Source organism: Pyrus communis, chromosome 16 (genome assembly GCF_041283825.1).
Source record: "Pyrus communis isolate YQ-2024b chromosome 16, ASM4128382v1, whole genome shotgun sequence".
Lineage (NCBI taxonomy): Eukaryota > Viridiplantae > Streptophyta > Magnoliopsida > Rosales > Rosaceae > Pyrus > Pyrus communis.
The window spans coordinates 15,278,797-15,293,606 of record NC_142580.1 but is presented as its reverse complement, the minus strand read 5'-3'; the positions used below and the strand labels follow the sequence as shown (position 1 = coordinate 15,293,606).

Here is a 14,810-nt window from a genome sequence, read left to right as displayed (position 1 = left end):
AATGCAAGAGAGCATGGTGATGGTACCTACACCAGGTTAGAATCTAGAGCCTATTTGTTTTGGAACCATTTCTCCTGAGAGAAGGGTGCCTCCACCACCACATGAGGATAGTCCCTTTTGGACTTTAGAACAACTACATGATTTCAACACAATAGAAGAAGAGGAAGTGCCCGAGTTGATGTTAAGCAAAGATGCCCAAGCTTGGATGGACCAGTTTCTGTGCCAGATTAGGGAGAAGAAGGAAAGAACACCTAGACCTAGCAATTTTCATGTTAACATGACCTATATGTTGTCCTCCATGTTTTGTGCAGAACCAAATCAACCAGCTGTTATGAAGGATGATTATTTGGCACAAGAGCCAATGATGGCTCTTATAAACATTGAAGAGTTAGTAAGGAAAAGTTAAGCTTCGTAAACTTGCCCAACCCTACATAAAAAGAGCCCGAAAGAGTTTATTATGAGAAATGGTATTAAAAAAAAAAAAAAAAAATCAAGTTTGGCCTTAGCAAACTATCTAAAGCCTATATATGTGACATCTCATTTGTAAGGGGTCTATTTTAAAAGGGTGTTGATAGATGGGGGGGCAGCAGTTAATGTACTACCACTTAAATAGATAAAAAAAAAACTTTATTCCCAGTGATCTCGCAATGTCTAGTTTTTCTAGAACCATTACTAAAACACATGAGATACTGCCTTTAGAAATAGACCTGGGATCAAGAAGATTATGTTGGCATTCTTTGTAGTAGATAACAGCTTTACTTATAAGGTGTTGTTGGGAAGGGATTGGATACACCAGAGTTTGTCTATACCATCTACCTTGCACCAACAAGTTGTTGTCTATCATGAACCCACTATTACAAAACAAGGTTTTTGGGAGATAGTGGAGGTCGATTCACGGCCATTTCTCCCCATAACTAATGTTGTTGAGACTAATTTCTACAATCCCAATGTTGGGATCCTACAATGTCTAGGTGCTGATCAGAACTGCCGCCCTATTAAGGTGACGACCCAAAAGCTCTTAGAACAAGGACTTTCTCTTACTCAAGAAGAATGGGATAAGCCTCATATTGTCCTTGCCCGCCAACCCCAATAATGACAAACCAAAAGAGAAAGGACCAGGCGATAGCAGTTTGGTCCTTAATCAAAAGACTGCTGGACTATGGAAGAGAACAAAGGAAGATCAAGAAAAGATCAGCCAAGGAAATGGCAGAACGGGGAGTGGGAACTTCAAGCACCAGAGATGATCAAGGAAAAGAAATTTTGGAAGAAGAAATGAAGGCAATCATCCACATAGTTATATATGACTTGGATTGGCCGGAGAATGAGCTTGAGGCTCCAAAGTCAGTAGAATTTTTGTCTACAAAGCTTTATAAACTAGCACCCAAAGTTCAACACCCCTTAGAAGCCATTAATTTGGGAACTGAGGAGGATCCAATGCCAATACAACTCAGTGCCCTACTGGAAATAGAAGATGGGGCAAAGATAGTTAATCTTTTGCACGAGTTCAAAGATTGTTTTGCATGGCATTACACAGAAATGCCAGGATTAGACTCTAGCTTAGTAGAGCATAGAATGCTTATTAAAGAGAGGTACATACTTGTAAAGCAAGCACCAAGGAAGATGTCAAAAGAAATAGAAGAAAAAGTTAATGAGTAAATTTAGAAGCTAGTGAAGGTAAGTTTTATTAGGCTTGCAAAATATGTAGAGTGGTTGGCAAACATTGTACCTGTACTGAAAGCTGTAACTAATGTCATTTTATGTTGTGTCGATTATAGAAATATTAGGCAAGCAACTTTCAAGGATGAATACCCTATGCCTATGACTGACCTATTCATTGATGTAGTTGCAAAACACAAAGTATTATCTTCTATTGATGGAAATGCTGGATATAATCAGATAAATATGGCTAAAAAAGACATTCATAAGGCAACATTCAAATGCCCAGGACATATAGGAGCTTATGAATATGTTGTCACACCCTTCGGGCTAAAAAATGCTGGTGCTACTTATCAAAAAACGATGTATGCTATTTTTCATGATTTGATCTAGCATAGCATAGAGTATACATTGATGACATCGTGGTGAAGTCTAGAACTGAAGATCAGCACCTAGAAGACCTCAGATAAGCCTTGCTGAGAATGAGAACCCACAAGTTGAAGATGAATCCTAGAAAGTGTAACTTTGGGGTTAGATTGGGCAACTTTCTAGGGTTCTTGGTCTATAAAAAAAGGTGTGGAAGTGAACAAGAACAAGGCTAGGGCTATAATAGAGTCACCTACACCCATTAACAAAGTGCAACTGCAAAGGTTGCTAAGGAAGATCAACTTTTTGAGGAGATTCATTGCTAATATGGCGGGCATGATCCAACATTTGACTCATTTGCTAAGATTGAAGAATCAAGAGAAGTTTGAATAGGGCCCTCAACACCAAGAGGCATTTGATAAAGTGAATACTTATCTAGCCTCTTATCCAGTGCCCATGCCTCCCCAGAGGAGGAAGCCTTTGAAGCTCTACATTTCAACATCTGAGAAGTCAATAGGGAGTTTATTGGCTTAAAATAATGAAAGGGGAAAGGAGCAGGCGATATACTACCTCAGTAGGATCTTTACGGAGTAGAAATAAGACACACCCCAATTGAAAAATTATGCTTAGCCTTGTACTTTACTGCCAGCAAATTAAGGCACTATATGTTACCTTACCATATCCATATAATTGCCAAAACTAATATGATCAAGTACATGTTGTCCAAGCCAATGCTAACTGGAAGAATTGGGAAATTGATCCTAGCGCTATCAGAGTTCAATTTCCAATACGTACCTTAAAGGGCAGTAAAGGGACAAACAATTGCAGACTTCCTAGCAAAGCACTAAGAATCCAAGGAGGAACTCATCAACATCCCTAGAACTTTGGAAATGACTAGCCTCTGGATCCCACGTAGTAAGACTTAGTCAGGTAAGGAGGAATGGATACAGCAAGAAGTAAAAAGAATAACTAGCGTATGAATCATTCCTTGGAGATTATATTTCGATGGGTCTTGTACACAACATGCTGCAGGAGCTAGAATTGTCATCATTGATCCAAAAGAAGTCCAACATTGTTACTCATTTCTTCTGGATTAAAAGGATACTACCAACAACAGGTCAGAGTATGAAACACTGATCATTGGCTTAGAAATTCTAATAAAGTTGAAAACAGCTGAAATAAAAGTATATGGTGATTCTAAGTTGGTGATTAATCAATTAAATGGAGAGTACAAGTGCAGACATATCATAATGGCAGGGTATTACTTGGAAGCTACTTAATTATTAGGATATTGGGGTAATGAAGCAACAATTAGCCATATTCCCAGATAAGCAAATTTGATTGCCAATGAAATGCCACAGAGTGCTTCTGAAGCACAGGTTCAAGAAAGAGGGTCTGAGATGAAAGTAGAGATACAAAGAAGAAGTCTCCATTCTATCTTTGAGAGAGGATTTAGCATGGATGTAATGACTAAAGAGCCTGAGATAGAGGACTGAAGAACATCTATCATCCAGTACTTGAAGGACCATTCTTTTTCCACTGGTAAGAAGATTAGACGACAGACAACTAAGTTTGTTATGTGGGATAAAACTTTGCTAAGAAAGACTTTTATTAAAATGCTTGGGTGTGGAAGAATCAATTAGGGTGATGGCTGAGGTACATGAAGGCATTTGTGGGGCGCACTAAGCAGGAACAATGATGAGATGGTTGTTGAGAAGATATATCTACTTTTGGCTCAATAAGAAGAAAGATTATAAAGCTTATGCTAGAGGATGTGAGGAATGTCAAAGACATGGACCCCTTCAATATACACCATTGGTACCATTAAATCTAGTAGTAAAGCCATGGCCTTTTAGATGATGGACCATGGACTTTATCGAGCAAATATACCCAGCTTCCAGCAAAGGACACACCTTCATAATTGTGGCAACTAATCACTTTACTATATGGGTTGAGGCTTCATCTATGAAGACCATTAATTCAGCTGTTGTGAAGAAGTTCATTGAGACCAAAATCCTACATAGATATGGGGTGCCTGAAATGATTATTATAGACAGAGGGCCATCATTTAGTTCAAAAGAAGTGGAAGAGTTTGCAGCTAAGTTTAAGATAAAGATGATCCAGTCTAGCCCTTATTATCCCCAATCTAATGGTTAAGCAGAAGCTAGCAACAAGATATTAGTGAACATCATTAAAATAATGGTGGCAGATAGCCCAGAAAGGTCTCATGAGAAGTTAAGAGATACTCTTTGGGCTTATAGAACCTCAAAAAGAGCAGGAACTGGGATTACTCCTTACGCATTAGAATTCGGGTAAGATGCAGTGCTCCCTATGGAGATTAATGTGAGTTCTGTGAAGCTTGAGAACCAATTTGGCCTACATAATGATGAATTTATTTAGGCTATGTGTCAAGGAATTGAGGATTTGGATGTTGCCCGAATTGAAGCTCTAAACAAGATCTAAGAAGGGAAAAAGGTTGTTGCTCGAGCTTACAATAAAAGAGTAAGACTGAAGATTTTTAAAGAAAGAGAATTGGTATGGAAAACAATTTTTCCCTTGGGAGCTCAAGTTAGAGGTTTTGAGAAATGGAGTCCTACTTGGGAAGGCCTTTTTACAATTACCAAAGTATTAGACCGATGAGCGTATTACTTGGCAAACTTAGAGGGAGACTTACAGAAACATCCAAACAATGCTAAATTTCTAAAGAAGTGCCACCCCACTTTTTGGGATGTTAGAAACTGTTATATTAATGAAGTATAATACTTAGAGAAGGGGTGATGCCCCGTTTATGTGTCTAAAGCAGTTGTTTATATTAGAAAAGTGTAAATAAGTAAGCAAAATAACGAAGTAGCGAGAGATCTTTGCATTCAATAATCGGGGAAGTACATAAGCCCTAAATTAACAACTTTACATCTTTAGCCAAAGTAGCTATCCTAGAATGATAATTTTGCATGATGGTAAAAGTGCGACTTGGCTTTTCTAAAGCTATATTATTGTTGGCTAGCTGGGCTTCAGACTCTTCTACTTCGTGGTTTACTTTCTTTACCTTTTCGATCCTCTTATATAGTTGCTCGAAAGGGTCATATGCTCAACCTTCAGAGCATAAAGTTGTTCCTCCAGTTTCTGGATCTCAGCAGCTACCACCATTATCCGATCCTCCATGGTAGAGCCCTCTTCCACCAACTGTTGCAGAGTAGTGGAGGTCCGAATATGCTTCCCCTTGTAGCACCTCATCTTGTTGGCTTGCCTTTCGGCCTTAAGATGCCGATCCCTCAAAGCCCTTCGATTTTCATAGAAGGAAATGAATGACTCATAATGCACCTTAGTCATCTGTTGGGCTTGGTATAATTCAATGAAAGCTTTCTCAGCATCTTGAAGAGCCTTAAGACTAAAAGGGTAGAAAAATCCATTTGCATCCATTCTCTGAAGATCCTACACTGCTCATGGAGATGTTGAGGCTCAGAAAAGTGCCTTGGGGATCTCATCTTAGTCCTAATTTGCCCAAATTTTCTTACTAGCTTGGGCAAAGAGGTCATAGCTGGACGAGAAGCTACAGGATGAGGCATCACACTAGTGCCACTAGAAGCAGCAGTAATGTTGGCAAACTTAGCAGGAACAGAAGGAGAGGATTCAGCAGTAGCAACCTTTCTAGGCCGAGGGATTAGAATCCCTAAAGCTCCAGTAATGGGCTGAAAAGACTTGCCCGAGCCTTCACTAGACGCCTATTTGATAGGAGCATATTTATGCTACTTAGTTATGTTGTTTCCTTGCATTTAGTTGGCTAATTACTACTTATTATAGTCTTTTAAGCTATTTTCGTGTGTTTGTAGGTCCTAATGGCAAAGTGGCAAGAAAGTGCATTTTGGAGCTATTTGGAGCAGTTTTAGGCATCAATTGGATAGCTTATGAGTGGAGCAAGATGGATGGACGAATTTGAAGACCAAAGGTGTCTAGGAATGTGCTAAAGAGTGGAAGAAGCAAAATTGAAAGTTTTGAAGATAAGGAATCAGCTACAAAGAAGGAACATTATCTAAACAACCTTATCCAATCTTATCTTATCTTATCATATCCTAATCTTTTGCTACCTTAATTCTTGCTGCAAAGGGGACTCCAAATGACATTAGAACACCTAAATATATGGTTCTAGAAGACCTTACCTGTTCCTAAATAGGTGCCGCACCCTTTATCCCTTATAGAAGTCCAATTTATGCCACAAAATACCTAGTTTCTAGAAGCCCTGATTTCTGGCAAATTTCCCTATCCCTTTCCCCCTTGGTTTCTGCCAAACCCTAGTCCTTTTCCCATAGGATTGTGCAATCTTTTTCCCTTCAAAAATTGTGCATAACCTAGCCTATACATACAAGCCTTTGCCGCACCATTCAACCACCACCCCCTCATTCATACATTCAAACATTAAGCCATAATTCATACCACATCACCCTAGTGCCGCAAGTAAGGAAGGAATGAGAAGAAAACTTGTGCAATCTGCCATCCAAAGGAGTACCGTGCATGCCATTAGAGTGTGGAGTGTTTCTAGGTGTATCATATCCTTAGTTTTAGTTCAATGTTTGTTTTAATTTGGTTTTCAATTATGATGAACATGTGGAATTAATTTCTTTATAGTTGGAGGTGAATTTGAAGCCATGATTATATGTTTTATATGAATTGATTACATACGGTTATTGTTTCTTGAGTCTTGAATGTGATTTGCTTATCTGGGTTATTAAAACTTGTTTATGTATGTTGATTGAGGGTTGACACTTAATTTGCATGCATGAATTTGATGCTATAGTATAAAGGAGTTTCACATAATAGTTATTCACTTATATTCACAAGTAGTGGAGGTTGCTAGTCACAATCGTGTTCAATGAATCCTTGGCATGAGTCTTATGTGTTTCATAGTGATGAATGCCTTGTCAATGTTTATGATTTCCATTAAACTTAATGACTTTTGATATGTATCTTTATTATGCGTTTCATATAGAGAACTTGAGAAAGATAATTTGATTGTAATGAGTATTCATTTAATTCAATAAAATAAGGGAAATCTGATGGTTGGTTGTGTGACGCAATTAACTTGGGGTGTTGTCATTCATAGTCTAAAGGAATAATAACTGGAAATTGGTTTATATGCATATGTCATGTGTGGAGAATGACCCTCTAACTAGCCTTTCACCCATTTAAATTCACCAAATTCGTTTTTATAAAGTGTTTTATGCAAAGTTTCTGTTTTAAGTTTTAAATTCGTCAAAAATAATCCCTTTTTCATTAAGTCTTCTTATTTGAGTCAAACTCTATTTTCTTTTAGTCTTTTGAGTCAAGTTAAGTTTTATTTTCGTCAAAATCACTTGTTAGGTCTAGAATTGAGTCTTTTTTATTGTTTGTTGCTGTTTTGAGTGTTTAAAGTTAGCTTTGAGTCTATAGAGTCTAGTTTAGTGTTTTTGAGTCTTATTTGTGTTGATTAGCATCCCTAGTTAATCCCCGGTTTAGAACGATCTCTACTTGCATATATACTACAATTGTCACAAACAGGGTTTAATTTGTGTGCCAAGTTAATTTTCACATCACTATTAAAAAGAAAAAAAGACAAATTAATGGAGCAATATTGACCTGAATTAGGAAAAGACAAGATCGGGAGTAGGTTTGTATGTAGGGGGCCTTGTGCTTTGGGAGGAAGATGTGTTGGTGTAGCTGCCTGGGAGGAAGTTGGTTGGCTTGCTTAAGTATGAGCATGAGAAGCCCTGGGACTAGTCGTCTCTGAGACAACTGGTATCTTAAGGACTATGGGCTCCTTAGCGGTTAATGTTGGATGATTGGTAGCTTCTGGCAAGGGGAAAGGCTGGCAAAGACAGAATACCAAGCATAAATTCAAAGTAAAAAGACGTTAAGAAAATCTTACAATTGCTTAAGAAAAAAGAACTTACGGAGGTACTATCACCTTCTACAAAGTGAAGCATCTCTATAGTTGTTAGATTAGATTGGGAGGTGGGGGTCACTACCAGTGTTGAAGGAATGGAAGAAGAAGAAGGAGCTGGTGCTCGCCCGACTGAAGGCTTAACCTGAGGATAAGAAAGGGGCACATGTCGGGTTGGAGGTAAAGAGGGCTCGGTTTAGGAAGTCATTTCTGCTTTGGAAGCTTGTTTTGGAAAACAACAGAACTAGTTGAGTACAAGAGATGAATTTTAGAAGTAATTAAGTACTAAAAGTTCAAGAAAACTACCTTCAACTCCTTTAAGATCTTATAAATAACCTCATTATCACTTTGCTGCCCCTCCACACCTGCATTCATCTTCTTGGGGGTAGAATCAAGCTTCTTGCTAATAGTAGGTCCTAATCACAAGAGAGAACATGATCAGTTCAAAACTTAAAGAGATGAAATTAAATAAAGGAAAATCAAGTTTGAATCACTTATTGGCAGACTTCTGTTTTTTGATGTCCACTTTAATTAGGAGGGCAAAAGGGGACTTAGAGACTTGAGAGGTCTGAGACCTGGTTCTTTTCTTAGTTGGAGTGGCTCTTGGAGTAGGGGGATCAGGTCTAGCCTGAGACCTCCCCTCAGGATTAGAATCAAAAGATTCTACAACAGCATACATTACTCGACGATAAGCCCTAGTCTCTACTTCGGGCCCAGCTTTTGTCTCTGACTCACTGAACATCTCAGAGATGTTCCCAGCATCTTCAGGAACATGGCTAAAGCCAGTTTCTTACCTAGCTACCTCTGCAGCAACTTTTTGAAGAACCAAGGCATCAGTAGCCTCTTCTTTTTCTTCTATCTCGACACCTGCTTCATTAAAGTTACCTTGGGCTGTAAGATCAAGGAGAGAGTTAGCAATCACAAACCATGAAAATATGAAGTAAAGGAAAGAGGCAACAATGTAGATTACCTATCAGTAGAAGTTGGTTTTTCTGATTGATGACCTCCTTCCAGCTTTCAAACTCTTCTTTCTTGGAAAATGACTTGAAAAAAACTTGCCCGAAGATCTTATCATGGGTTTCTCTGACATCTTCATCATATTTCCTAAACCATTTAGCCTCTCACTAAGTGGTGAACAGTGATGTGCACTCAAAATTAAGGGTCGTACGCTTATGAGCTATCTTGATTATTACTCCAAGCTACGCCTGCTCACTCGAATCGTAGCCTCTGAAGAAGAATGAATGCGATAGAAGGTTACACACTAAACTGAATCAAAGAAGGGGACTGGGATTGCATGTCTAAACCCCAATTGTCTACATAGAAGTTGGGGTGGTAGACCTCCAGGCCGCATTCATAGCCCGCTTGGTTACTCCTTACTCCCTATGCAAAATCCCTTTGTTGGATCCAGCTAATGAATTTCTCCTCACAGAAGCTGTTAACATTCTCCCCAAAGGAATCCTGGAAGAGGTTGTCCAAAATCCAAGGGTATCTCCTAAGCATTGAGGCACCCCACTCAAGATCAGCCTTAATCTTACATATTCTGAAGAAATAAAAGCAGGCTAAGGTAGAGTGGTTGGTGGTGGAGTCCTTTGTCAAAATTCGAGTGAGAGCTACTTCCCCTGGAAACACCAAGTTTGAAGCCCGCAATTTTGGGAAATACCATTGAAGCCAGAGCTACACCATCTAAGTAGCTCCATTGACGTTGGTCTTAAAGGGCTGGTCCTTTGTCATCTCAAAAAGCAAATGATAGATATGTGCTAGAATGAAGGGGTTAGTGGCGACATTGTCAAAGGAATGCAGCGCCTCCACCAAAGGGATCCATTCCAGCCTCACTCATTTGGATTTGTTGGGGAACACATGTTTATTCAACCAATATAGGAGAAAGTACATATGCTCCTGAGCTGGGTCAGCAGTGGGGGAAGGCAGGTTGAACATTTAATTGGCAAAAGGGATGAAGCACGCGCCCATAACTTTTAAAGGTGGTCGAGTTACAATCCAAGCTGGTGATAGACTGAGAAGCCTCTGAGCCTTCAGCAACATGATGTGATGGTGATGATCAATCATGTGTAATGTCCACACACCTACCTCATGACCTTAAACTAAAGACCTAAGCCATGTCCAAAATGGTGGGAGACACGGGACCCACTCTGAAATCAAAAGTATTAGTCCTTGTGTTCCAGAAAATGAGAGCTATTGAGAGAAGCTCGTGCTTGATGAGGATAGTAGTCTTGGACATCTTGATAAGCTCATAGATGTCATTTGCCATCCATTTCTTCCTCTAGATAGGCTCTAATTTGTCCACCCACTTGGACCAGGCTTTATCCTTCATTGAGGGGAAACCACTTTGAAGCAGAAATTCCTGCTTCAGAGGTGTAAGGATTGGGAGTCAACCAGTTGGCAACAGGCATGTTGCTTTCCACAGCAATAGGAACTTTGGTAGTCTAGGCGGGCCCTAATGAATGCACTCCCCCTTCCTTGAAGAAAATGGGCAGATTAAGGCCAGGCCAATGACGATGAAAGCCGTTGAGTCTACGACGAAGAGTGAAAATCCCTTTTCCAGACTCGTACGCAGGGCACGATTTGGGAGACATTGTTGAATTCGATAAAAAAGAGTGAAAAAAGTGGCTAGAAAACGAGGCAAGAAACGGCTAAAAATTCAAGAGAGTTTGATAGTTCAGAGAATCAAGTTTGTTCAAGGAAGTGGCCAAAAAGAGTGAAATTGAAGTTTGTTCAAGGAAGTGGCCAAAAAGAGTGAAATTGAAGTTATTTAACGAGTAGGTAAGTAATGTTGCAAATTGTGGGTTAGTGCAAACGTTTATTTAAAATGGCTAATTAAGAGGTGCTAATACCTAGTTTTGGCATGCAGTTGATTTTAATCATTATCAATGTCATGATTAGCAGACTTAACAATGATTAAAGGGGAACCGTTTACGTGGATATTTAATGTTGGGCTTAGTGCGATTGAAGGCCCAAGAACGCAAAAAGTAGCAAGAAGATTGGGCTCGAACAATTGGCAGCCCAGGAAGAATTGAAAATCATTTTTGCCAAGAAATAGGCAACAAGCCTATGTGAGAAGTGAGAAGTGATAGAGGGCAACTCACCCTAAGCAAATAGTACTTTTCCATGAGGACCCATCTGTAAACAATCCAACTAAGAAGTCTAAAAATCTTGTGGCGCAAGTAATCAATCCATTTAATAACCAAAAAAGAACAATTCGTTATACAAAGAAAACGATAACACGCTCATACCCATATTAGTTTTGATTGAGAGCCTCAACAAAGGCTCCATAAAGGCACTATTCAAAGTAATAACAAACTCATATTGCAATACACCAAGCAGCAAATCTTGCCCGACAGGCAAGACCCAGGGGAGTTGTGTGAGGGACAGATCTAGCCCGAACAATTAGTTCTGCCATTCTCCCTTCTGGAATGGTCCTTCAAGTGTTCCAAGCCATCCGCCAAGTCCACCATCCAGCTATTGCCGACCTATTTCTTGTTTCAAGCGGCCACTTCTTGCTGGGATACTAGCTATATCTATGGATGAATCCTTGTGAGCCATATTACCTTTTTCTTGGTCCCTTGTTTCAGGCTTGCTTCCACGTGGCCTCCTCTTATTAGGTGCATCAGGTTGGAAAGATATACATATCAACAATATTTTTCCAATTATGGCAAACTAGTAGGGATGACAATTTTCCCCATGAATTTGAATCTCTGTAGGGCTTTGCCCCTAACGAGTCAGGTATGAAGGAAATTTTCAAATATAGTGTTCGGTTGGGTGATTTTAGCCTTTGATCCAACCCACCAACCCCACCTTGTTTGGAATATATGTTATAAAATAAAATAAAAAATGTAGTTTGCTTCCAACTCTTTCACGAAAAATAATTTTGCGATTTGATTAAGAAAGCACTTTAGATGATTGAATTTGCTATTCATAATTATTATTTTAATTTTATGAATAGTCCAGATTTTTCAAGTTGAATATTTTATCTAAACACTACATATTAATAGAACTCTGGTTGTCAACTAAAACTCCACAAAACCACTATTCTAACCCTCTGATTAAAATTGACTAAAAATAAAAATTATGAGCAATTTAAGAATCACAAGAATGCAAATTTTGCTATTTTTGTTTTATAAAGCATCACCTACATATGATTTTAACATCTCTAATATATATATTAAAAAATAAAAATTAAAAAATAAAAAAATAAAAAAAAACCTCTCATCCCATTCTCACACACTCTCTCTCTTCTTCTCACCTCTTCTCTCCCTTCATTTAAAAAAATATATATATTCACACACACTTTGTGAGTGGGCATATGCTAATTCTAATTATAATTTTTTATAGCATATGCCCACACACAAAGCATATGAAGGAAAAATACATACAAAGGATAAGGATAGTAATCATAGAACCATTGACATCCCTACTCCTAAACCCAACTCCTCAATTCAAACTCATTGTGCGAATTACAGATTAGTATACATGTCATTAGACCAGTTCGGTCTGATATGTTTTACATCCTTAGACCATCTCCAACCGAAGGGTCCTGAGAGCCAGAGGCCCAAAATAGCCCAAAAACTGTCTCCAACCGAGGGCCAGGCTAAAACCATAGTAATTCAATTAAAATAATAAATTATGTTTGGCCCTTCGGCCCTCGGTTGGAGATGGTTTTTTGTGACAGGAATATGCTTGCCCTGGCTCTCGGTTGGAGATGGTAAGAAATATGGTCATGCACTGTTAATTAAAATATTAATTTATTAGAGGGTGGGATGGTTAAAACGAGTCATTTGGCCCTCCTTCGATTAGAAATGGTTTTAAAGCCCCTGAAGAATGACCCAACTAGATGACTTTGGGCCGTACTTGATGTTCATGTAAAAGCCCATTAGCAGCAAAAGTGATAACAAAAGCCAACCCAATTTCCGAACCAAACTCAAGATTAAAGAGGATCGAACGGTCCACAGCATCCTACAAAGACCATAAGAAAAACCCTAATCCTCCGCTACCATTTTCTCTTCTCTTCAAAGCTCCGCCTCCTCGGAAGTCCTCACACATCACACACTTCACCAGAACCAAAAATGGTGAGCCTTCCCTTCTCATCCATGGCGTTTTCCTCCTCTATATTCTCTCTCAATGCGACTTTGTTTCGTTCTTATTTTTTGATCTCACTCTGTTTTGTTTGTGTTTTTTTGGACAGCCTTTCAAGAGGTACGTCGAGATCGGAAGGGTGGCTCTCGTCAACTACGGCGAGGACTATGGGAAGCTCGTCGTCATCGTCGACGTCCTTGACCAGAACAGGGTACCCTTCTTCCTTTTTTGTATATCATAATTTCACTTTTACTTTTCTGTAAATAATTTAGAATTGCATTCCTTTTTTTTTCAATTGCCTGTATTTTATTTCTTCAGATTTATGCTTGATATGTGGTTTTATATGATATTTATTTTAATAAATTCATGAAATGAGTATTGGGAATTTGTGTTTTTGTACCTTATGAGAAGGTAAATCAAAGCTTGTGTTAGAACCTATGGGCGTGTGAATTTTCACTGTGTATTTGAATGCGGTTAGGGTTTTCGGAATTTGTATCGCCCACGTTGTTGCTCTGTATTTCTGTACTGAAATCTGCTTCAGTGGAGTTCCCCTTTAGAAGGAACATGGACGGTTATTGTTAAATCTTTGTTGAAAATGCAAATGTGGATCCAGTTATTAGTTCTGAAGCTTCACGCTCTTTGCACAATTTTTTATAGTCCCTTTTGAAGTTTTTGTTTTCTGGGTTTTTGTTCGGGTTAATGTCATTTTTGTAAATATTTCAGTTGGTGTCAGGTTGGGCTCCAACTCGAACTTGTTCCCACCTCTCATGTGTTTACTGATCTTTCATAGAATTTCATTCATATTATGCAGTTTATTTGTGTCTTCGACACTGAATTCATTTGTGTATATCATGGTTTTGATTTCGTAATTCTGCTTTTTGTCCTTTGTAGGCTCTTGTCGATGCTCCTAATATGGTGAGGTCGCAAATGAACTTCAAGAGACTTTCACTCACTGACATCAAGATTGATATCAAGAGGGTGCCCAAGAAGAAGGAATTGCTTGCCGCGATGGAAGCCGCTGGTTCACTCCATTATCCATAAATAATGATAGTCTTGTTTTCTTTCCCGCGCCTTTGTTTTCTTTTCATAATTGTATGTATGTTGGCAGATGTGAAGAAGAAGTGGGAGAACAGCTCGTGGGGTAGAAAACTGATTGTTCAGAAGAGAAGAGCATCTCTTAACGACTTTGACCGATTCAAGCTCATGTTGGCTAAGATTAAGGTTGGTTATGCTCCTTACCATGACGTTATTTATCTTAATCATTTAGATGATTACTGTTATTTTCTTGTCCTTGTCATGTTGAACCATCCCAAACTAACATGTTTACCTGATTTGCAGAGGGCCGGACTGGTCAGGAGCGAGCTTGCAAAATTGAAAAAGGCTACAGCTTAAGCAATTTCGGTCGTGAAGTTTACAATTTTGTTATGGAATCTTTTCAATGTAGTGTGATTGTAATCCCTTTCTTTATCTTCGATCGAATTTTGTTTTCAAGAGCAGTTTCCAATATTGTTGACAGATGGAGAACTTTTTATTGGATGAATTTTCTGTCATACTGCATTTTGTTGTCGTCTTGAGGTAGATTCATTCTTGAACAGTGTCTGTTTCGAGACCATTACTTTGCGTTTTTTAGGTTCTCTGTTGCGGGTGCACAACCAATACATGTTTGGTTGCTGCATCGCTCGGGAGTCTCTATTTAATCAACCTTGAACCAGTCTGTTTCCCAGCCTTGTGGTAAGCGCGCGAGCATAAATCCTCATGGTTACGGGTTTGAAGACTGGTATTGATG

The 14,810-nt window shown here is 38.9% G+C and overlaps 1 protein-coding gene and 1 pseudogene across 1 annotated transcript; one reads left to right on the top strand and one right to left on the bottom strand.

The window, feature by feature from the left end:
- Positions 1-4,915: 4,915 nt before the first annotated feature.
- LOC148690040 (uncharacterized) lies at positions 4,916-5,588 on the bottom strand (annotated as a pseudogene).
- A 7,283-nt stretch (positions 5,589-12,871) lies between these two features.
- LOC137731688 (large ribosomal subunit protein eL14y) lies at positions 12,872-14,581 on the top strand. The gene is made up of 5 exons (XM_068470872.2): positions 12,872-13,017; positions 13,134-13,235; positions 13,916-14,045; positions 14,133-14,245; positions 14,363-14,581. The coding sequence occupies exons 1-5, from the start codon at positions 13,015-13,017 to the stop codon at positions 14,414-14,416; spliced, it is 402 nt and encodes a 133-aa protein (XP_068326973.1). The 5' UTR covers positions 12,872-13,014; the 3' UTR covers positions 14,417-14,581.
- Positions 14,582-14,810: the final 229 nt, after the last annotated feature.